Genomic DNA, 24,223 nt, shown 5'->3' with positions numbered 1-24,223 from the left:
ATGTTAGGAGCAGGCAACAACCTCTTATTATCAGTTTCTTAGGAAACCAGAGGCTTCTGGGGCTCATCTGGAAGGCCCAGCGTCAGCACTTGCCTTCACTGTAGTTTACGTGTGTGTTGGTTGTGGTCGGCTTAAGACAGCCATTGATGTCAAGAACACTGACACGAGCTAAGGCTTCTCCAGAGGGAAGGCACGGAGGGGCTGATAAAGATCAGTGGCATGCACTGTCCAAACGCCGCCCACCAGCTAAAAACCTAGGGAGGTTATCATGTCTCTGGGGGAAAACAAAGCAGAAAACCAAATACTTACAGGGAATGTCTGACATATCAGGTCAAGTGCTGGGCTCTTGTTAAATTTATTGCGGAAAGCTGTACGTAGCATAAATACACCATTTTAGCCATATTTCAAAGCCTACGGTTGAGCGACATTAAGTGCTCGCACAGTGTCTGGCCGCCGTCACCACCGTCCCCGTTCAGAGAGTGCTAGGCTCCTCCGCCCATCTCCCTTAGTGCTCACGACAGCCTTTGGGGTCTGTGCTAAGGTCCCCCATTGGATGAGAGTGTTGAGTAGCTGGCGGAGCCTGGGATTGAGCACAGGCATGTTCGTCTCCAGCACAGGCGGACAGGCGTGCCTGGCTCTCTGTCTGACCGTTGTTTCTTCACCCTCCATCCTATGCTGCTGCCCAGGGGTGATCCTGCTGCTTCTGGATAAGCTGCGGAAGATGAAATGGGAGCAGATGTGGAGGCTCACCGCCGAGAGGGAGCTGATGGGCATGCTGTCCACATCCCTAGCTGACCAGGTGAGTGGCCTGGCCGGTCCCGAAGACCCCGGTGCTGCTGCTTCTCAGACGAACTGGGAAGTCCGTGGGTCTGCGTTCTTTTCCCGCCTACTGTGAGACTGTATACACGTGGATAGATCTGCCGTGTACCGCCAGCCCGAGACAACAGCTCGGCCCAGGAGTTTATTTCCTTTGTTCGTGCACTTGTTCACTCAGCAGACTTCCGCTGCACCCGGCCTGTGCCAGGGACTGTGTTCAGAAATAGGGTTTCAGACACAAGTGAAGGAAGATCCACCGTCCTTGGCCTCAGAGAGCCCAGAGTTTACTGAAGCAGACGCACAAGTGAGCGACAGTTGAGTGTGTCGAGAGGAAGTCACTGTCTTCATCTCAGCGTGGAGAGCACACTGCCAGCCCCCTGCGGTCCCAGAATGCACCAGCAGATTGCCTGGCCACGGTTGCTCTGGCCTTCCTGGCCGTAGAGCCCAGCTTTCAAAGCAAAGGCATTTTCCTTAGACCCTGGACTATGACCCTGTCTCCAAGGGCAATGCATTTAAGTAGAAGGGGCAGACTGCCTGGCTGGAGAAACCAGCTTTTAATCCAGGCAATCTGGAAAAGTCCATCAACCTCACCAAACTATCAACCTCAAGTCATAAAAGCCCCATTTCTCATTTTTGCTAGGAAACTTTTTCACTACGAAGTGCAGGGGTGGATCTTGGGTCTCCCAGGTTCTCACCGTTGAACCTGGAGTTTCCAGGAGGATGAGTGGCCGCCTTGGTACAGAAGGATGATTTCTCTGGGCTTTCCGAGTTTTACCCTTTTACAACCATCCAGAAAGCGAGCTCACTCTGGTTTTGTTCAGTGTTCAATTGTCTGAGTCGTTGCATTCTTGCAAAGTTTTCTCTTACACAGGAGATCAGAAAGTCCGCAAGGTTACTCGACTACTTTTTTCTTTTTCTTTTTTTTTTGGCTTTCTTATTACGTAGTCTTTCCCAAGCAGCCAGAAACTAATTTCTTTTTCCAAACACAAGATACAGTATAATGAATGAGTTAAAAAATTACCCAGGTAGCTTTTTGAAACCGGAGGGGAAACCTTCTTCCATCATCATATTTTAAGTCAGGTCACAGTGACTGGAATGTGTCCCCAAAAGCTAGCAATCCGATGCCCGTGTCCGGTGAGGATAGTTGACTCAGCCGTCTCCTGCTGCGGGGGACCATCACTCACCTCCCGGCGCCCCCTGTCAGCAGCTAGTTAATAAGTACGGCCTGGCCTGGGCCGGGAGCTTGGAGAGGAGCCCGAGAGAGCTGGAGCCTCTTTAGAAAGAGCCGGGGTTGGATGGGGGGTGCGTCCCCGGGAACCGTGGCCCGCGGGAAGCCGAGGCGCATCCATCATCGAGTCCGCCACAAGCCCCAGGAAGAGCTGCTGAAACAGCAGCTCCGTAATTTGTCTCAGCCCCTGAGCGAGCGCAGCAACTTGTCATCGCGCAGTTTCCTCTCCAGGAGCCTCAGGATGGATCACAAGGGGCTACTCCATGAGGTGGGAAGAGGGGCGGAAAAGTGACTCCATTTATTATGTGCCCGCTCGGCTGGGACAGGCGCGCCCTACCAGCCTGCGCACACGTCCGCGTGCCATATGGTGCGTTATGAGACCAGCGGGACCCGTGAGTTTCATGGCAGCGTGGGGCATTGCCCCATCTCTAGCCTAGTGTTATTGCTGCTTTGGCTCGGTTCCTAGACATCAGAGGCGAGGGAAGGTGCCCCACAGTGTGAGCCTGCCTGTGTTTGCAGCGGGAGGCTCAAACAGCTGAGCGCACGCAGGTGCTGCGGTGTGCTCCGCGGAACCACCCTCCACTTCCGGTCAGCGCTCCGCCCACACCCGTGCCCGCGCCCACGCCTGACTGTGTCTCTGGCTTCCTTCCCCAGGATATTTTCAACGCGGTCATCAAACAGAACCCCTTCCTCGTGTATCAGCTCCCCTGCTTCTGGAACGTGCAGCTGTCGGACCACACCCGCTCGGAGCAGTGCTACCGAGATGTGTCTGATCTGAAGGTAGAGTCGGGACTCATCCCTGGGCTGGAGCGCGGTGCCCCGTGGTGGCCGAGGGAAGCTGGCTTGGGGCACACCCGTCAGGGGGACGAATGGCTGAGCTCTGTGTGCAGTGCGGTGAGAGAGATGAGAGAAGGAACCAGAGACAATGTGCTTTCCTTCTATATTGTTCTGGATTCTTGTGCTTTTCTCGTTGGCGCTTTCCGAAACACATAAGGCCTCCTGGCGTAAGGACCAGCTTGTGTGCTTCTTGCCACCTGCTGCCGGTGGTTTTGGTTCATGTCAGCTCCCAAACTTCAGTCATACGGTTCAAACAAAAACATTCATTGAGGGCCTCTTCTGTGCCAGGTGCTGTAGATACGGATATGAATACATACTCCCTGCTTGGGAGTCATTCATGGCTTGGAGGAGAAGAGAAATGTGCAAGGAAACGGATGTTAAAAAATATGACAGGTGTTATGATAGGTGTGGGTGCAAACATAAGGGTCTCATCCAACCTCTGGGAGAAGGGACAGTGACAGAAAGGCTTTCTTCCTTGGTCTGTAGGTACGAAACACAGTGGGACGGCCTGGCAGCAGAAAGATGAAGAAGCCAGGGTGTAGCGGTTATCTACTGCAGCAGATAATGCTGCATAACAAACTGTGCTCATAGTGGCTGAGATCAACCACTATTTATTGGTGAGCCTGCAGGTTGGCTGGACGGTTGGCTGGTCACACAGCTTAACCTAGTGTCGAATGGCTGGCGGCTGCCCTTCAGTGTCTCCCAGATCCCATCAGTAGGTATGACAAAGCGGAGGTGGAAGAGGAAGCCCAGGTGCACAAAAGGGAAACTTGAGTCCTTGCTACTAGTATTCTGTTGGCCGAAGTAGCCATACGACTGAGGCCAGAGTTAGAAGGGGCGTGTCAGAATTCCTTTTCTACAGTAGGAGGCGTGAAGGACTGACTCAGCCATTAAATAACAGGTCAAGGATTTGAACCCAGGCCTGCCTGACACCAAGTGCGTTTTTTGCTTCTCTGACTGTATCAAAGAGGAGATAGATACATGTACGCATCTGGAGTTTACTCCATTTAAAATTTGTATCCAGCCCTGGCTGGTGCAGCTCAGTGGATTGAGCACGGGCTGCAAACCAAAGTGTTGCAGGTTCAATTCCCAGTCAGAGCACATGCCTGGGTTGCAGGCCACGGCTCCCAGCAGCCGCACAATGATGTTTCTCTCTCTCTTTCTCCCTCCCTTCCCTCTCTAAAAATAAATAAATAAAATCTTTAAAAAAATTTGTATCCATTGCCCATGTGGCACTATGGTAACAGTAATTGCAACTTTTAAAAAGACAAAAGGAGTCCAAACCTTGCTCTTCTAGTAAGTTAATCGTTTCTAGTTGGCTTCTAGTCCCTGTCCACATGTACATATTGTATCTCATTTACAGTCAAAATGCTCACGGAATTTTGTACTCTTACATTACATAGCCATTCCTGTTGCCTTAGTTGTTTCAAAATTTTTTCCAAAAGATTTTATTTATTTATTTTTAGAGAGGGGAAGGGAGGGAGAAAGAGAAGGAGAGAAACATCAATGTGTGGTTGCTTCTCACACTCCCCCTACTGGGGACCTGGCCCGCAACCCAGGCATGTGCCCTGACTGGGAATGGAACCAGTGACCCTTTGGTTCACAGGCCGACGCTCAATCCACTGAGCCACATCAGCCACAGCCTATTTCAGAATTTTAACAAATACAAACTGTGTTGTGATGAACAGCTTAAAGTTTACACCTTTAAGCTATAATACATACTCCCTGCTTGTAATGAAATCACAAATTTAACAGGAAAGAAGTTTTTTTTAAATGCACTTGAAGTTTATTGCAAAATGTTAGAAATCAAAACAGAATCATTTGCATCATGTATTCTTTCAATCAGTATTTATGCCACCCCTTTAATATGTCATATACTTGTTCATCATAAAGAAAATAGGTGAAATATACAGGAATATATCCAAGAATATTATGAACCAGAAGTCCAAAGGGAAGGAAAATGAAACTAACCATGTAAAAAACACCTAAAACTCAATCCACAAAGTAAATTAAATAAGCGGAGGCCAGGATGAATAATAAAATGTAAATCCAGAGAATAAGCAAAAGGCAGCTAGATATGACATTTGTTACTGGGGGCACTTGCTGATCCTTGGTGGCTGGGAGCCTGGTTTAACAGTAAGTGACTATAATTTATTGTTCAACTGAGTTACACTGGGACAGTAGGTCTAAATCACAGCCAGGCAAACCATACGTATAACCCTCCTATTGAAAGACGGAGCATGAGCCCTGACCGGTGCGACTCAGTTGGTTGGCATTCTTCCGTAAAGCAAGACGTCACTGGCTGGATTCCGTGTCAGGGCACACGCCTGGGTGGAGGGTTCGGTCCCTAGTCAGGGCAGGTACGAGAGGCAATCAATCCATGTTTCTCTCTCCCATCAATGTTTTTCTCCCTCTCTTTCTCTTGCCCTTCCCTTCTCTCTAAAATTAAATAAATAAATAAAAGTAAAAAATAATCCTGATTTATTGGGCAAATAGAGAACCTGGTACCTAATGGAGAATATCCATCCTTTTCAGGCTCCCATTTATTAAAAATTAACTGTGTATTAGACCATAAAGTAAATTTCAGTACATTTCAAAGAATCATATACATATATATATAGTTCTCTGAAAACAGTATAATTAAATTAGAAGGCAGTAACTGTAAGATTTTGTAAAACTCTGTTTGATTAAAATTGAGAACAACACATCTAAATTACCCATGGTTCTAAACAAATCAAAATTGAGACTAAAGACTACTTGGAACTGAATGAAAATGTGTCAACAGGACTGGTGAAACGAACACATAGGGAAATTTATATATAGCCTCACATGTTTATGTGGAAAAGAAAGGCTGAAAATTAATAAGCCACGTTTACAACCTGATATATAAAAAAACATCAGGATGAATTCAAAGAAAGGAAAAGCAGGGCATAAAGAGAATAATAGAAATTGATGAACAAATTGTTCAACAAAGTCAAACTTGGGTTCTGGGAGAGAGACCAGGGAAATCAGCAAAGCTGTGGCAGGAGCCATTGAGACACGGTAAGAGAGCTCAGCAGTAAATGAACAGGGGGGCGTAAATGCAGAGTTACATGCTCCTTCCCTAACACGTTCTCTACGCGTGTTATCAGCATTCTTCTGCATTCTCGGGGCACAGCAACAGTGAGCGCCAACAGCAGCCTCTCACTTGATGGAGCTTCTGATCCGACAGATAAAGCAGAAGGGTAGGAGATAAGAAAATACCATGAACGATATTATGTCAATACATTGAAGATTTATGGGAAATAAAAAAATGTCTTGAAATGTAAACTTGACACAAACTGACGCTAGGAAAAAAGAGAAGGTCTGGATTATCTCCTGGCCCTTCAACCTTCTTACAAAGAAAACAGCACCCTTCGATGGTAAGCAGAGAGATGTTCTATCGAGTTTTTCATCAAAAGATAGCAATTTTAAGTAAACTCCAGAGAATAAGAAAAGAGGAACACTCTTTAACTCGTGCAGCGAGGCCGGGATGTATCCTGGATCAGAACGTCAGACACGAAGGGCGGAGGAAGGGAAAGCTGTGGGCCCGTCTCGTGCCCCGAATGCAGATGCAGACATCTGAAGCAGAGAGTGCCAGCAGACCCACCCGGCTGTGCAGCAGACTGGCAGTACATCATGGCCAAGTCGGGTTTCTTCCAGGAGACAGGAGGGGGATCCAACAGTGAACAGTTCCGAAGAGACATTCCCACTGCTGCTAGACTAAGGGAGAAACACCATATAGTGATCTAAATAGTGGGGGTAAATTATCTGATAAAATTAAACCTTCATTCATGACCAAAAAAAAAACCCTCACATAAATGGTATCTACTAAAAACAGACAGCAAAATTTTGCTGAGCGTTTGCTTAGGGATATGCTAATTAATTAATAGAAAAGAATAGAGACCCCAAGAACACCACCCATTTTTGAAATTTTGGAATGTGAGGAGAGGGCGTTGCTGACCATTGGAGAAAGGATGCCGTTTTCTATAGATGGTACTGAGGCCCCTGCTGACCCACGTGGAGCAGATGAAAATGGAACCCTGTCTGACGCCACGCACCAATTTAATTCTGATGGGTTAGAGACTTAAAAGGGAAAGACCAAATTAAACTTTTAATCATAAAGCATTAGGAAACTCACCTGTGCCCACAGAACAGGGAAGAATTTATTCAGTGAGACACCCACAGCACATGCCATAAACGAAAGGATTGATAAATTCAACCATGTTGAAATTAATAATATTACCTAAGTGGTATCAGAAAGAAAAAATATATTTCCAAAACATAACCGAAAAAAGGACTAATAGCATGCAGGGTGGGTCACAATTGGGTTTACAGTTGTTCATATGGAAAATAATATAAGTTACAAGAATAAACTCTGTGTTTCACATACTGATAACTGCCAACCTGCTTTTGCCACACCCTGTAATACAAAGGACTCTTACTAAGAAAAACGTGTAAAGGATATGAACAGTCATGTCACCGCATTGGAAAGAAAATGGCCAGTAAACAGTCTCAAAGATGTACAACCTCTTTGTTAATCAGGGACGTGAAAATGAAGACCACAAGTAATTTCACGTCCTCCCAACTGAAAGAGTATGGCTATCAAGTCTTATTGGAATAGTAGGAACTCCCCTATACTATAGAGTATAAATGGGTACAACCAAGTTGGAAACACACTTCAGCTCAATGGTATGAATTCTGAGTTGTACATATTTTACAGTCTAGGGCTGGGATCCAGCTGGATCCAGCTGGTCAAAACGTGAAAAGTGAATGACTTTTTGGTGAATGTGCTCCAGATTGTGGACAGATGACAACAGGCTGAAGCAATGTCCATGTCCTCATAATGAATGACACTTTTTGACCAGGCAGGGCCATGGGAGATTTCTAAACTTCTAAGTCTTATTTTCATATCAAAAAAAAAAAAAAAAGAAAACCCAAAAGAAAGAAACCAGCCATGAAACTTCTACAAATAAAAGAGTCAAATCCATAAAAACAGAAAGCGGGACGGTGACTGCCGGGGGCTGCAGTGGGGGAGGAGGTGGAGTAAATGGGGACGGAGTTGCAGGTGGGGAAGATGAAGAGGTTCTGGAGATGGGTGGCGTGGGTGGCTGCACGATGATGTGACTGTGCTTAGTGCCAATGATCTATATAGACACTTACACATGGTTAACGTGGTGGGTTTTTCTGTATGTTTTACCACAACAAAAAAATCCAGCGTGGGGAAGGGAGCGTGGATGGACAGGCGTGGTGCGGAACTGATGGTCCTTGGGAGGACTGGTGTGAGTTTCGTTAAAGGAGCCAGGCAGGCCCTCAGGAGCCAGGATGCGGGACCGGGTGTCTGAGGAGCCTCCAGATCGGCACCACCGAGAGGAAAAGAAAGGCACCGTCACTTAGAGGAAACTCTTGGTTTTTTGAACTTCAAACTTTGGCACCTTATGTACTCAAACAGAGCCAGGTCTCCAAGTCCAAGGGTGTCACATCTGCCCACCACAGACATGCCTTGGCGTTCCCGGGCCTGTAGGCATTGAGTGGCTGCTGCGTGCCAGGCACTGTCGCTCCCCAGGGATGCTGCGGGAGACAGAACAGACAGAAAGCCATTCATTGGTCGAGGCGAGTGTCCATATTGGCATAGCGGATGGCTGGGTAGCCGCTTTGGCATTGCTCAGGGGTTGCTTCATTATTGTCATGTCGAGCCCATCGAAATAGTCCATGGACTCTCTTCCCCAGCCTGTACCATGTAGTATAAGTAGAGGAATTTCTATCACACCACAGCATGACAAAAATAGAGGCAAGCCAAATTTAACTTGTGGGGTTTTTTTTTTTTAGATAAACTTCAAAAAAATACTCCAGAAGTCATTTTACCCACTCATATCTTATTTTTAAACCTTACACAGAACCATAAAACATAGCCAATATCTAAAAGAGGAGCTGCCCTGGGGGTGGGGAGAGGGTTGAGGGATGAGGGAGAGAGGCTGGCAGGCCCAAGCCCCACCCCCGTGGGTCACATCAGGACCGGGTCGTTGTCATGGAGCCAGAACCTGTTGTCTAGGACAACAACTTGTCTGTAGGTTTCTTGGGGCCAACCAGGAACTCAAATTCAGGTCAAGGTGCAGCTGTCATTTTTCTTTCTTCCTTCTCTTTTTGCGGCCCTTGTTCATTTCATTTCATCCATCATGTTCAACATTTACTAAGGACCTCCTCTTTGCTGGTCATCCTGTTCGTCCCCGGGGGGTGGACAGATGCGCCCTGAACTCCACTCTGTATCAGCTCACAGTCCCGGGCTCCAGAGGGCAGTCAGCCTGAGACACCCCCCTGCGGGGCTCACAGGGCCCTTGTGCTGCTCAGCTGAGCGAAAATGTCAGCTCAAGTGAGAGGCATAAAAATGTGTTTCCTTTGGTTTCCCTGCCTTTTCCTCCAGGGCCGGGTCTGTCTGTCTGTCTGTCTGGTGGTAGTGCTGCATTATTGCATAAACGGCTCTTGTCGCGCATTTCCTGCGGGTCTCAAGTGTCCTGTCCCTGTCCCAAGGGGAGCGAGAGCTTCAGGACCCTCACAGAGCGATGGGAGGACAGTCCTGGAGTTTGGTGATGTTTGTCCTCACTGTGCTGTAGTCTCCCCGACCCCTAATCTGGCAGCCAAACGTTTTAGGAACTTCTTGTCCTCCGGTTGTTCCAAAGTGCTTAGCTTGCCCTTCATGGAAATAGCAGCTCTCTTTTGGCACGCATCTGATTACAAGAAAATTTCATGACATTTCCAATTAGCATTAGAAATACAAGTGGCGCCCTCAGTGGTACGGCTCAGGGGGTTGGGTGTTGTCCTGCAGATCGCTCCAGTCCCGGTCAGGGCACACGCCTGGGTCGTGGGCCAGGTCCCTGTTGGGGGCATGCGAGCGGCAACTAATTGATGTTTCTCTCACATGTCGATGTTTCTCTCCTTCTCTTCCTTCCTCCCTTCCCCTCTCTCTAAAAATAAATGAATAAAATCTTTTTAAATAAAGAAACACAAGTGGCATAAAAACATAGTTGGTAATAAACACGCCTCCCTCCTGGTCAGCACCGAGTTCGACCCGGAGGAGCAGACACGCTCCCCACTTCCCACCAGAGAGCAGCTTCCGGCCTCGGGCTTCTAGCCCTGGGTTCCGCAGGGAACTCCGTGCTGAGTAGAGGTTGGTTAAGAGCACTTCCAAGGGGAGAAATGGTTTCGTTGAGCTTTCATTGCTCATGCTCCTTTTGGAGCCAGGCCACCCTGTAAATTCTCAGGATGGGTCTGCCTTGTACCAGCTGAAGGGCCTGAATAAGCCATGTCACCTCTCGCAGCCTCAGCTACATTCTCCGTAAGTTGGAGGCCGTTTATCTGGGCCCCATCCTCAGCCTGGCCCCTTGAGTGCTCCGTAGGAAGGCGCTTGACTTAAGTCTTCTGTGTTCCAAGGACCTTCATTTTCATCTGTCTCTTCAGTCCTAAAGCTTACTGACTCCGCCCTCTCTGGGTGAGTCTTAAAAAGGGAAGGACCTAAAGGAACATCGTCTTAATCTCTTCAGCAGGAGCACAGACTCTTAGGAGCTCAGCAAAGGGGCTGTTTGCTCATTTAGAGAAGGGGATACGGGAAAGATTCAGCGAAGCTGTGTTCTAGTCCTTGGGTCCTCAACAGGCTGTTAGAGAAGGAAATTCTGGCCACAAACAGCTCATGGCCAGGAAGCGGACCAGGCGGTCCAAGAGTTCCCCGAGCCTCGGAGCTGAATGAGCCATGGTCCCTGCCCTCAGGAAGGTCCCTGTCCAAGTGAGAAGTAATCAATGAGTAAATAGAAAATGCCAGTACAGCCTGTAAAGTGTGGTGATACGAGGAAGCAAAGGGGGCTCAGAAAGCAGGAGAAGGACCCTGTCTGGCTGGGAACATGACACAGTCTGTCTTGCAGGAATCTCTGTGGGAGGTCTGAGCTGAATCGCGATGTCCACACTCTACCCCATCCTCATCTTCTGCCTTCACAGCCCTCTTCAGCCCCCAAACACTCCCCCACCACCTCCCCAGGCCTGTGGAGACCCTTCTTATTCCCCTAGAGAATGGGAAGGAGTGGAAGCCCTCATGCACGTTGGGATCGGTGAACTGGGTGCTTGCTGGTGGGCAAGCAACGGGGGCCACCCTGAAGCAGATGCTGCTTCAGAAGCACCTGCGCTGGGTGCATGATGGACTTCTGGTGTCAGCAGGAAACGCCTCTCAGAGCAGGCGTGCTGTGACCCGGCACTCCGAGGGCTTGGCGGGGTCGTCCAGGTAGACTGGATACGAATCGTGTTCCACCAAGGCCTCACTCCGTCTTTACCAAAGCCTCACAAGGGAAATACTATTTGGTCTCTTCTGTGCATCAGAAAATTAAGGGTCGTACATACTAAGTCCCTTGTTTGCCCAGAGTCACCCAGCTGCATGTGACAGAGCTGAGGTTCACACTCACCTCTGTCTGACTCCCAGTCGTGCGAGGTCTCGGCCCTGACACAGGCCTGGGGATTCCCCCCCCCCCGAATGTATCTTCCCTGGAAACCAATTCACAAGAGAGAAGGATTCGACAGGATCATACTATGTGCGCCCTCTTTGGATTAAATGGCATTTTGGAGAGCTAACCTCAGAATAGAGACCCTGCCTATTACATTATCTCCTTGAAAGAACATTGGAATTTTAAGCAACGGACTCGGAGGCTGAATTTTCGGCTGCCATCCATTCATAAACTGGGAGCTGAGTACACTTCAGAGAAAAACCCTTTCAGGGGAAGAGGCAAACCGAGAGGAGACGTGCTGTCCATATGGGGAAATGACGTCTGTTCCTCCAGGCAATCTGTGGCGTTTGCATAAGGGAGTAGCACGTAACTCAAGTTTTAAAACATTCCGTAGTACTTAGAGAGGTGTTAGCTTTCACATCTTTTGAGGGAGATGGTGGGGAGGGGGGCCCCGTGTGTGCTGCGCATGCTCTGTTCTAGCTAAGCAGACGCCAGTGAAAAATGAGGCAGGGGAACCCGGGGAGGGAGTAATGACCATGATGAATGGGAAGGTTGATGCTGGAGGTTGAGGATGCCGCGAGGAAGGAAAAACAGTTGCCTGGGGGGAGATCTAAAGTCTAGAATCACCGCCTTCCAGCCAGCGCCTGGTCAGTTTCGTCGCGTGACCCAAGTTCACGGGGTCTAAGTGTGTTATCGTCGCTGCGCACCGCTGCAGCCAGTAAACTCCGAGAGCCCCAGGATTAACTGTAAGGCAGGTGGCCCCCGATCGAGTCTCCTGTCATTCTGTGGCTCGTGCTGTGGAATCGCTGTGGTTTCGTCCCCAGACACCGCGGTGTACCCGCCGTGGGCCAGGCTGCAGGGCTGTTGCTGGGTGCCTTGCCTTCTCTTGACCAGGCATCCTCATCGGAGAAAGTTGGGAGGCAATCCCCACTCTAAAGAAGACATACAGATCCAAAGTGGTGATAACCGAAAGCGGTTAGCACCAGGCTGTGAGACATGTAGTGAGCCTGAGTGATCTTACTCGTAATCCATCAGTTTAGTTCCCACTGTCTCTTCGTTTGTGGTCAGCTGGTGGGCAGATGATGTAACAAGGGCTCTTCTTCCTCCTCTGTCCCAATGCCGTCATTTCACAGACAGGAAGTAGGGACTCGAAGGGGGAAGTGGCTCGCCAGAGGTTAAGCAAGGGTTGGTGGCCCCTCACCATGTGCTCATACTGTGCTGGAGAGTGGCATGCCCAGCGGAGACGACTTGGGGTAATTTAAGCTTTGGTCTTTTTCGTCTTTCCTCGGCTCGCACCCATTCTTGGCTCCTTTGGTGATTTGCTGAATTTAACTCCTCTGGGTGTTGTTGGTTTAAGTTGCCCATCACTGGCTGTGTTACTCATGGCTGACGACGTTTGGGTGCCATGGTCCCTGGAAACGTCAACAAGACTCGAGTGGGAAAGTGGTGACTGGGAAATTCACCTACAATAGCACGTGTTTGGTGCGTGCATCTGAATGGTTCTAAGGAAACTGTTAATGGGATGTGTTTAACGCAGAGCAGGGCTGGGGAGGGGGTGGGAGCGGGGAGTTCTGTGTACTGTTTATACCAAGTACGGCAGTCGGGGGTCCTGCAGCCAGCAGACCTGATCGGTTTTTGTTGATCCCAGCATTCTGTACACGTATTCCACGTCAACACACAGCACAGACGTGTTCGACTGGAGAGTGCCTTGAGGGACAGGCTCCCTAGAAGCCCCTGTAAGGGACACATCCCTGGGCCATCTGGGCTCCGTGCAGAAGGGTTTTGAGAGAGGGAAGCACCAGCGAAGCAGTATTTGGTGGCTGGGGACCTCCAACCACTGATGTTTCCAAGTATGGAGAAGTGAGGGTTTTGATAGGTTTCACATCGTTTTTTACCCCCAAATCCCATAACAATGGAAACACTTTCATGTATGTATTTTCTAAAAACTCTTAACTATATCACAGATTCTTTCTCAAAGTAGTTACCTTCGCATTCACCACTTTTATGTGGAAGGATCAGATGAAAGCTCTGTGTGTGTGTGTGTGTGTGTGTGTGTGTGTGTGTGTTTCCCAAAAGTGGAAGGTGCATACCACTGGGAACCATTTGTTCATAAAAGCAGAAATGCATGAATCACCTTCACGTGTGCCATCTGGTGGACGTCCATGGCCGTGAGTTAGCCCGGGAAACTCGGTGCTGCACGGGAGGTGTTCATGGTCCTTCCTCGTGTCCTTAGGAAGCATTGTGAAACTTCTGTGATATTTTCCATCTTGCCTTTATAAAATTAACCCAGTTAATGGCACCCGACAGTACCTGTGCGTGCTGGCTTCAAGTGCTTTGATGCAAAACTGCCTGTCGGTGATCCAAGAAAGGGATTCGATACGGGGCGCTCGCTCGGTAACCTTCCTTGGAACCCTTTAGTTGTTTCTGTTGAAGCGATGGAACCTTTGGTAATGACACATTTACGCACTTTTTTTATGCCGGTTACCATCATGAACGTGGGAATTGACCCTTTGGGATGTGACTTCTCCAGAATGTCTTTCCTTTAGTGCTCACTGAAAAACTGCTCTTTGTGTATTTTGTGGTCTCGACGGAATCTTACAGAATCTTGCGAGTAGAATAAGCTGACACGTGTCAAAACCCTGTGTACTCCATTTAACTCTGTGGCCCATCTCCCGCGGACCTGGTCCTGTGCTAGTGTCCTCGGGCCCTCAGCATTTGTCTTCTGTGACTCTGCCCATAACACTTGCTGACAAAGGAATTCACTTTGTTGTGTTATCATATTATCTTTTGTGTGCTTGCCAGCCGTTGTGGCCAAGGCAGGAAAAACAAGCGTTTCCCTTATTGCATTTTATTATCTTTCATTGTTATGTATGAAATCTCCAAAGAGACCGCTAACCTCTTTTTTGTGTGTGTGGGATTTAGTGAAACGTAACGTTCGGGACTATCAGAAGACTTTAAGTGTCATCCGAAAAGTTGGAGGCTCGGCTTCTTCTTCTGGGTGCTTATTCTGGTTTTGAGTGTCTTGCTAGTCATACATCTTTGTACTCACTCACATTAAGTGATTTCCGCAGGCACAATACGCATCTGGGGCGAAGTCCTTCCTTAATGATTGTGCTTGTGAATCCATATTTGGAAGAGTCTCGAGAATGTAAATGTTTTTGCCAGCTTCTTGTCAGACCTAATTAGGCAGGCATTTCTGTACGTGGTGCAGTAGCTGAGGAAGGGCTCACGGAGGCGAAGTGTTAGCTCAGCTGTTTTCTTGCTAGTTTCGTGAGCAGGTCTTCCTGGGATTCTCAATCTGTCATTGCTCTGCAGGACTCCTTTTTTGTAAATAAAAACTTTTATTTAGAAGTGTTTAGACTTACAGAAAAGTGGTCAAAGTAATAGTGAGAGTCCCCTGTCCCCCCGCATCCAATTTTCGTTCCCCCTAATGTTACTATCTTACATAACAAGGCTGAACCCGTACTCACAAACCAAAGGAGATAGAATTAGACACATAGACACAGAGAACAGACTGGCAGCTGTTGGGGAAGGGCGGGGGAGCTTGGGGAGAAAGATAAAGGGTCAAGGAAGGAAAAAACAACCTCAGACACGGACAACAGAGGGAAATTGCAGGAGACGGGGGCAGAAGACGGCAAAGCGGGGATAAATGGTGATGCAAGGAGACTTGACTTGGGGTGGCGAACACACCATGTGGTGTACAGGTGATGTGTTCTAGCATGGTACCCCTGAGGCCTATATAATTGTGTTAACCAATGTCACCCCCATAATTACAGTAAAAATATTTTTTAAATCATGGGTTGCTGTTACCTACACTGAAGCTTCAGTCACGTTTTCCCAGGGTGTCTGCTAAGCTCCTGGTCCCGGAGCCTCCGCCGGCCTCGGGCAGTTTCTCAGCGCCCCCCCCCCCCCTTGGTTCCCCTGGCTGACCCGGTAGTTCTGAGGCGCGCTGGCCGGGCAGGTAGTCGACAGACGGTCCCTGAAGTTCGGTGTGGACAAGGTGTTTTCCCATCGTCAGACTGAGGTCACAGGCAGCTGGGAGGACCACCGCAGCAGGGAAGTGCCCCCTCATCCCTGGCACCAGGAGGGACGTGGCTTCCACACCCGACGTGACCTGGGACACGGCGGCGTCCTCCCTCGGTGAGGGCGGTGCTCGCCAGCGTTCTCGGCTGCAAAGTTACCACTTTCCCTTTCACACTCCCTGCTTTGGACGTGGGTCACTGCCTCCGGAGGGGTGGAGGTAGAATCCACCTGCGTTGTTGGGGTTCTTCTGTAAGGAGACTTCTCTCTCTCCCCTCTATTTATTTAATCACTTATACATGGATTCACATATATTTCATACTTTAGGTTCTAATTTTTAAGCCATCAGTTCATTTTGTGAGGGTTGAGTTTAATATTATTGTTGTTGATAATGTCATTAAATACACTAAAAATAGATACTAGTGTATTGGGTAGAGCAGTTCATTGTCACACCAGGCTCAATGTCACAGCATTTGAGGGCGCTCTGTCACACCCCGTGCACTGACACAGCTAGGTACAGGCACTCAGATGTCACAGAAGACCTGTCCCTCCCTCCCCCACTTCTCTTGCATGGCAGGGCAACTTCTGGCAGCCCCCCCCACCCCCCCCACCAGCAGGTAGAGGCAGGTAGAGCCTGGTTCTTCAACAACTGTGTATTGAGCACCTTCTACCTGCCAGGCCCTGTTTTGAGCCCTGGGGAGGCAGCGGTGGAGGAGACAGCGCAGGCTCTGTTGTTCCTGAGCTTATACTCGATGCAGCATGCAGGAAAGAAACAAGAAACGTGATCAGATGGGTCCCTGCGGTGGCAAACGTGCAGTGAAGGGATGTCAGCAGGGTCACGTAAGCAATGAGCACTCACAATCCCAGGTGGAAGGGAGCGATGCTCTTTCAGCAACTCTGCAGAGGACTGTGTTGGCCCTTCATGGCACACATGTCCACGGTGGGACCCAACTCTGTGCTCAGGAGTGGTCAGGAATAACTCACAGGTCAGATCGAGTCTCACGCCCCTGCTTCTGGAAGGTCGGCCTGACCGATGCTAGGATCGGAGGAAGAAGGCAGGGTCCGGTGCTGCAAAGGAACCGTGCGGAGCAGAGAAGTGGCGGCAGGCCTCTGTGGAAGGTGCACAGCTGCCTCTCCCAGCGTCTCCGAGCAGTGAGTCACGTGGGGCCCACCTCCAAGAGCATGCCTGATATTATGACAAATCGACAAAATCCCACTGGACTCCACACCCCGCTGCTCCTCAACCGGCCTTGGCAGGATTCCTCAGCGAAAGACTGTGTGCCTGTCTCTAGACTTGGAATATGCCCGCCTCTCTCCACCTTGTCCCCCAGGCAACAGAGACACTCCCCCGGAGGCCACTGTGATGCTGTGAGATGTAAGTGAAGTCTTAGGAATCCGTTCCACCGACCGAGGAAGAATAAAGGGTGGCCGCCGGCATCCACAGAGGAGTCCAACACCATTCTCTATTTCCTGCTCTCGGCAGCGGCCTTTCAGGAATTCTTAACACGCGCCGGAATTCAAATTGAATTCCGCCCCCTTCCCCGGCTCAAATTGATTTTTACCCCCATTTTATAACAAAGAAGAACCCAGAACATAGGACATAATGAACCTTAGAGAATGCAGCTGGGTCTTCTGAGGGATTCACGACTCTCCCAGTCCTGAGTATTATCACAGGCATTCATTTTTTCCGTTGTCATTTTCCTCCGCTCCCTAACCTCTGCTCCTCAGACAGGGGAGAATAAGAAGTGTTGCAGACAACAGGGCGAGAAGTGAGAAGAGGGAGACCAGGGCCTCGGGTTCGGGCACCGGGCCCATGGCTGCACTCTCCAGCCCGGGGGACTAAGCAGTCACTGGGGTCGGTCTGTTCTCTTCCCCTTGTCTGGGCAATGGTGCATTTTTGCCTGGGAAGGAATTTTTTTGTTCTGGGAGTTATAAACACCGAGAAGCAAGCAGGACTCGAGTGAAAAAAGGAAGGAGTCGTGGAGCATTTGTGCTTGGAGTCTGAGTCCCGGGGACACTGTTTTTGTTTCGTGGCCGCTCCAGTGCTGTCAGGCTCGGGGGCGGAGAAGGAGGAGGGGTGGGTTAGAACGGCCAGCAGTCGACAAGGACATGAAAACACGGGCGTGGATTCCACTGGCGGTCAGCATGGTGACCGAGCCTGTCCCTGCGTGTGCAGAGTTGGGCAAAACACAGATCTCACATTCAAGGAGCCGACCGTCCGGGCTGTAAATAGAGATTGAAGGACGGTGTCAGTTCAGAGAACAGCCCATGGGAATGGAATATGTGATGTTTCAGAGACTTGTATGTCCTGATCACCAGTCTGCTGCAGGCTCCGCCATGGACCCCTTCGTGTATCCCTTATCTCATCGACCCTCTGAAGCAGGCACTGTTGCTCCCTTGTAACAGATCAGAAAACAGAGGTTCAAATAAAGTTGTTTGGGTAACAGAATCGGGGAGAACCAGGGTGAAATTTGCCTTGTTCCCCCACCTGTAACTCTCTCCAATCTCTGCTCAGTATCTTGCACCAACATAAAGGGTCTGCCTTGCTGGTAGGTGGCCCCTTCACGCCACTATTTGAGGTCTCCGACTAGTGTGCCCCTGGCTGGCCTTCGTCTCTGGGCCGTATCGCCTGTACCCATCCTCATCCGTGCCCAAGGCAGTGGCAATTTGCAGTCCCTCATTTTAAACCTTGCCCTTTATTCCCCCTTTCTACTAAAGACTCAGTTTTTCCTCCAGCCTTCCTAGTTGGTAAGGTGGCTGTTCCGTGCCGTCTACAACCAGAGGTCTTTTGTGACTTGACGAGCACATGCCGCTTGCCCTCACGTGCCTGACCCCCTCGGCCCTGTTCTCGACCACGGACTGCAAGGCAGTCGCTGCCGTGCCCCCTTCCCAGCTGCAGGCAGTCTCCATGATTTCAGGCGAGTGAGTGCAGACCACCCAGAGGAAAAGACCTGGACCCGGGACTGGCGTGTGGGTCTCTCTGCTTGTCCCTTTCTACCAGGCATTGTACTCCTGAAGATGACAAGAAAGGGGGCTTGTGAGACAACTGTCCTCCTCCTTGAAATACTCAACAAGCCAAGAAAAGAAGGAGCTAAAACTCCTTCCCGGGAAAACGACAAGCTGTTGGGCCCTTAGCCGAAGAGAAAGGGAACGAGTGTCTCCTCCCCAAAGCCCACATGAACAGGGCCTTTGCAGCCGACTTGCCATAGACAGACAAACGGTGAGGATTACTGGGAAAGTCATCATCGGGACTCTTGTTCTTTACTCAAAGGCCAGCCGTTGAATACTAACTACCTGCCAGGCTCTGCGGCACTCAGGATGAATAGTAAGTCCTGCTCCCTGCCCGCCCGGAAACTCACATGCCAGGGATGACAGGTGCAGGCATGTAAATAAATAATTACAAGGACGTGCAGCGAGTCCTCTAATCAGGTGAAATGCAAGAGTCTGGAGCGCTGAGAAAGGAAAGCAACGGCCTCGGGTATTATATTAGGAATGTTTACAATGAGGATAAGAATACCTAACCTCTGGAGGAGGCAGTGCAGACACGGGTTAGCAGACAGCAATGTGTTGATCTTGCCCTTGTAGTCACATGATGGCTGTCACGATTCCGGTCATCACATCTCTGTTTACAACAGAAAAGTGAATGGGGTGAGAGGATGATAGCACCTTGTTTATTATCAGGAAATCAAATACATGCTGCTCCGTGTATCCTCTGGGGGAAACTTGGATCACGTTGCCACCACTAGCTGCAAGAGAGTCTGGGGAATCAGCAAGTGGGGTCATCGTGATTGGCTTAGATCCTCAATGGATCATGAGCCATTCATAGGGGCTGGGGACATTGCAGCTACAAATGAAATTCATTTTATGTTGGAAACGAAGGATGGCATGGAGAGAGAGACATACAGGAGGCAGCCTTCTGCCACCTGCGGTCCTGGAGACAAGAAGTGTGTTTGAACTCAGCTGTGAGGGGCAAGCAGGCATTTACGTGGGAGAGAAGAAATGAGGATATTCTAGAGGGGGGGCAAGCATATGCACAGGCACCGAGTCATAATGTTGTGGAAAGTCCACCCACACGCGGGGAGATAACGAAGCACAAACTTTATTATGCGCTCGGGGCTCAAGGGAGTCAATTTCCAAATCCTGAGCCGAAAAGTCTGGGTTAGGGGTCCTGTTTATATACTAGTTACACAGGCAGAAAGGGAGGGGGACCAGCTGCTGAAAGCAAGCATTCAGAAGCAGGGGCAAGGTCAGTGACCTTGAGATAACGTTACCTAGCAACCCCACTAGCCAGCTCCTTACCTAAAAATAACTTTTACTCAGCTTTTGTCCCGACAAAACTTGTAAGTGTTACAGAGAGCAGTTTCTTTTCCTGCCACAGTGAAAGATGGGTTCGAGAAATACCTAGAAGTTTGTTAGCCTGGAGGTGGCACTGGACTTGTAGGTGGGAGCCAGTTGGCGACAGCTTTAACTGCCAGGTTGAGAACAGATGTCATTCTGTGAGTCCTAGGAAGGCAGGGGAGGTCTTGAGACAGAGACCCATTTTCCAAACACCCCATAACTCAGTAGCTCGGAAGACATAAAGCCCGTGTTCTTACTCACCTGGCATTTGCACAGACTGATTTCTCAGCACTTTTGCACCGTGAATTGTTTTTATGAACCTTCTGGGTTCTGAGTACTTAAGGACCTGGACTTTTGGCTGAACTCTTCCCATCGCCTGTCCTTGAACCGAAGTCTTGTTTCTGTCACCGAAATGTTTTTTCCTGTGCCCTTGATGGGTGGGGGAGTCTCTCGTGTCTCCTTTAATCTTGTCGACTTCCCCGGTCTTCGCAGATGAGGTGTAAGTTTCCTGGACGGTAATCAATTTCCATCCATTTCTCTGGCTCGCCGCGCACTGCCTCCAACTCTGCACATGCACCCGGCCTGCGCAGACAGCTCAGATCCAATTAGATCACACCTGCAAGGCCCCGGTGCCTGGCAGCTCCCCCAGCCCCGCCGGCTCGCAGCCTGGACGCCTCCCTCTCCGCTTGCTGCTGAGCCGCGGGTTCCGCTTGTGTCTCTGGAAAGTCCTCAATCACCTGCCGCAGTTAGTATGCCAGGGATAACATGGGGTTCCTGTGTTTGGCAGGGAAACGTAGGTTTTATTTCTGATCCTATAATCTTCTGTAAATTTCAGGTTCATTGTTATAAACAGAGCCATTTAATGATTACCCACATGGGAGAAATGAGAGGAATGGATTCCTGATTTCTGTCTCCTTGGGTTCAAATTCTGACTGCGCCACCTTCTAGCTGTGGAACTCAGGGAAATGCGCTGAACCTTCCTCCCCTGGAAGACGGCAGAACGAGACTGTCACGTCCAGTGTCGAATAAAGAATCAATGAGCTATGTCAAGGGCCATGTTCAGAGCAGCACTTGGCACATAGCAAGCATCCAATATAGTTAGCTGCTGATAATAATTATGATGATGGCTACACTAACGCGCTTCAGCAAGTGGAGTAAGTTATGACCGGTTTCCACCGCCAGGTTGGGAGACTCGTGTTCACCAGCCCCTTGCAAAACTCTGTGTCGGGCACGTTCTCCCCTGTCACTCCGCCTCACGTGTGAGAGCTTGTCGATAAATGTCACCTCCACCACCAGCTTGCTGCCCCCCGAGTCAGCACGCTTGGGTGATCCTGCTTCTCGGGGGGCCAGGAAATGATGTTTCTCCATAGTCAGACAAGCCCCGGTCAAAACAATCAGCAGTGGTGGTTCTGAGTTGGATTTTCCAAGACAGGAGGCGTGTGGCCCAGTGGAAGGGGCAGGGGCCTGGGAGACAGAAGCTGGGCACCGTGCCTGCTTCTGCTGTGTGGCTCTGGGCAAGTTGCTTCCCCCTCTGGGCCTGGGCCGAGTTCTGCCTGGGCCTGGCCCAGTCCAGAGACAGTCCGTTACAACCTCTCCCTCATGTCTCTTTTGGAGCACGCACCATGCTTGTAACGTCACCTGGACAGCTCTTCAGTGACCTCTGGGTTCCTCTCTGCAGTCATAGCCCCTCTCCGTGCTCATTTTAATACTTGTCGAAAGAATTAATAAACGATGTGGTAGAAAAAGAAAGATTGGGGAGCGAGACAGACCTGATTTTGTATCAGAATTGGCTGCTTACTAGCCGAGTGACCCTGTGCTAGTCTGAGCCTCAGGACTGTCACCCGTAAAAGGGGTAATAATAGAAGCAGCCTCGTACCAGGTTGCTTGAGGATTGAATGTGAGCATGTGTGCGCGCGTGCACACACACATGTGCACACACACACACACCATCAGCAAGAACAACGACAACCCTGGCCTGGTACCTAGCATATAATGGGCATTAGATAAACAATAGTCATTGTTTACCTCTCTCGAGACTGGCACAGGGGGATGGAGTATTCTGCGCTCTGAGAATTAAAAACTAGTTGAAAAGGGTAAATCTGAATATACATTTCCAGTCTTTGAGAAGGCTCACCTGCCCCAAGCAGTTGGGTCACAAATAATTTCACAACCCTCCCTCCCCCCCCCCCCCCCGCCGGGCCTACCAGTGACCCCCCTGTCTTCTTGCTCTCCCTTCCTTCCATCCTCATTGCTTTTCTGCCAACACCGGTGTTTGCCTGCAGGCCACACCCCAGGCCCCCCGCAGACCTAGGACCCAGAAGAGAACAAGGAGTGAGGGGATAGGCCAGGGCCTGCTGTGGGTGGGGCCACAAGGAGACCAGGTCCCCGTCCTACCTCTGGCCTGACCCGTGTGATCCCTGGCGGGCCACCTCCGCAAGCCCCACTCTTCTCGTCTGTGAAGTGTCAGCCCTTGGACACTGCACGGGACTGTGGTTAGGAGCCCGGCTGGGGGTCTCGGGTTTAGAGCCAGCTTCCTGTCTCAGCTCTGCAGCCTACCAGCTGGGAGATGCAGGCAAGCCAAGTACGATTCCCAAAACAAACAAACAAACAAACAAACACTGGGACTCAAGGGCTGCTTTGGAGGCCTGAATGACACAGTCTCTGCGGACAGCCTAGCGATCCGTGCGCGGTGACTCAAGACTGTTGGCCCAGCGGCCGGCGCTTATTCTCACTTAAAGCATTTCCACGTGGGGGAAGCCCAGGTTCCCCGAGTCAGAGGCACGGCCCTCAGCCGTCCCCCTGGCTCAGTGCTTGGCAGGTGCCAGACTCTTTCTCGGCGAAGACGCGATCCCCACTGGGTGTGAGTGGCGTCAGCTCGCGTGCTGTTATTTTAATGCAGGGCCCAGGCCCCTCTCGTGTCTGCATGGGTGTGTACTTACAGGGGCGTCTTCTCTCCCCTCTCTCTCTTGGACCCTTCAGGAGGCCTCGTGGCTCATGCTCCTCCTCCCCTGAAATGCAAGCACCCCCCCGGTGGCCCCATTCCCGGGAGGACCTGCTGGCCCTCTCTGCTCTGTCCTGGAAGCTGAATGGCCGCTTCCTCACTCCTCGCTGCAGCCACTGCCTGGAGGGGAAAGGCGGGGAGAACACTGAGAGTACAGGCTGGGGGCCCTGTCTTTGAGGGGAGAGCAGACCCCACATAGATGGGGCCACCCCAGCACACAGGCACTGTGCTGGGCCTTTGTTTTACCGCCTTAACTACGCTGCGAAGTTGGGGTGACCGATCCCCTCTTTGTACATGAGGAAGCTGAGCCCCCAAGAAATGAAACAAGCTGCCCAAGGATGCACAGCTAGGGGCACAGCCGGGGTTTGAACCTAGGCTGGTCTGACGCCCCGAGTTCTTGCTCTGCTGTTCCACCGTCGCTGGGGTCGGAGGGCAGGGATGGGGCTGGGGCCGGGTGGGCGCCCTTATATTCACTCCACCGCGACAGGGGGACATGGTCGCACAGTATTTATCCAGCCAGCTTGCAGGGCTGTCACCGCTGTGCACCCGTGGGGTCCCCAGAGAGGGGGCAGAGCGAGACGGGCCTCCAGATCCCCCTCCCCCGGATGGCAGGCCCGGCGCCCTGCTGCGGACTGTCGCAGACAGACAGCATGTGGCCAGGAAGCCACTGACCTCTGGACTCCTGTCCCTTTGCTCAGTGTCACCGCCGTGGGAGGGGACAGCAAGGACATCGGAGGATAGAGAGTGAAAGGGGAGAGTTATTTTGTTTCCTCCGGAACGTGACAAAACGTGAAAAGCGGGGGTGAGGGGGGCATTTAAAACGTGTCCTCCATGGTGCTGAGAGAAGAACAGGGGCTGTAGGATCGGATGGGTTCACACTCACGTTGGAATCCCAGCTCCAGTGCTTACCGACTTTGCAGCCCTGGGCGAGTTCCCTCGCCACAGCTCATTCTTTAAAATTGCTTGCTAGGGTCGTCAGGACTTTAAAAGGACAAGGCGTGCAAAACCGATGGTGAAGTGTTCCCCCGACAGCCGAGCCCCCCAGCGGCGGGGGTGAGCAGGGCCCGTGGAGATGGCAGCGGCCTCACACCTGGCGTCCCTGGCTCCATGCTGGCCCACCCGCCCCCGCCATTCACATCTTCTTCGTTGCAGTCAGAGCAGCCTTCTTAAAACCCCGAGTTAGGCACTGCTCCCTCCCTCCATGCATCTCTGGATGCGGTCTGCACACAGTCCCTCGGACCCAGGGTCTCGTCCCACTCACCTCTGCACCATATCGCCCCTCTCATGCCCCCCACCCCGCTCCAGCTGCACAGCGCGTGGCCTCTCATTTTCCAAAGGAGCCACACGGTCCCACGGGTCTCCCCTCCGCCTGGATTACGTCACCACCATCCTGACTCCCCAGGAAACTCCCACCCCTCCTTCAGGCCCAGGACAGGTATCTCCGTGACGCTTCTCTGAGCACAAGTGCCATTTCTCCCAGAG

At 50.7% G+C, this 24,223-nt stretch overlaps 1 protein-coding gene across 2 annotated transcripts in view; it reads left to right on the top strand.

Annotated features, from left to right (window-relative positions):
* The window catches only part of LARGE1 (LARGE xylosyl- and glucuronyltransferase 1), a 461,643-nt gene that overhangs the window by 392,366 nt on the left and 45,054 nt on the right, over window positions 1-24,223 (top strand). For both annotated transcript variants that reach the window (XM_036019534.1, XM_028532714.2), the window contains 2 exons: window positions 687-799; window positions 2,699-2,824. In XM_036019534.1, the coding sequence (XP_035875427.1) occupies window positions 687-799; window positions 2,699-2,824 (239 nt within the window). The remainder of the gene's footprint in view (window positions 1-686; window positions 800-2,698; window positions 2,825-24,223) is intronic.

Source organism: Phyllostomus discolor, chromosome 2 (genome assembly GCF_004126475.2).
Source record: "Phyllostomus discolor isolate MPI-MPIP mPhyDis1 chromosome 2, mPhyDis1.pri.v3, whole genome shotgun sequence".
Lineage (NCBI taxonomy): Eukaryota > Metazoa > Chordata > Mammalia > Chiroptera > Phyllostomidae > Phyllostomus > Phyllostomus discolor.
This window is presented reverse-complemented; position numbering and strand designations above follow the sequence as displayed.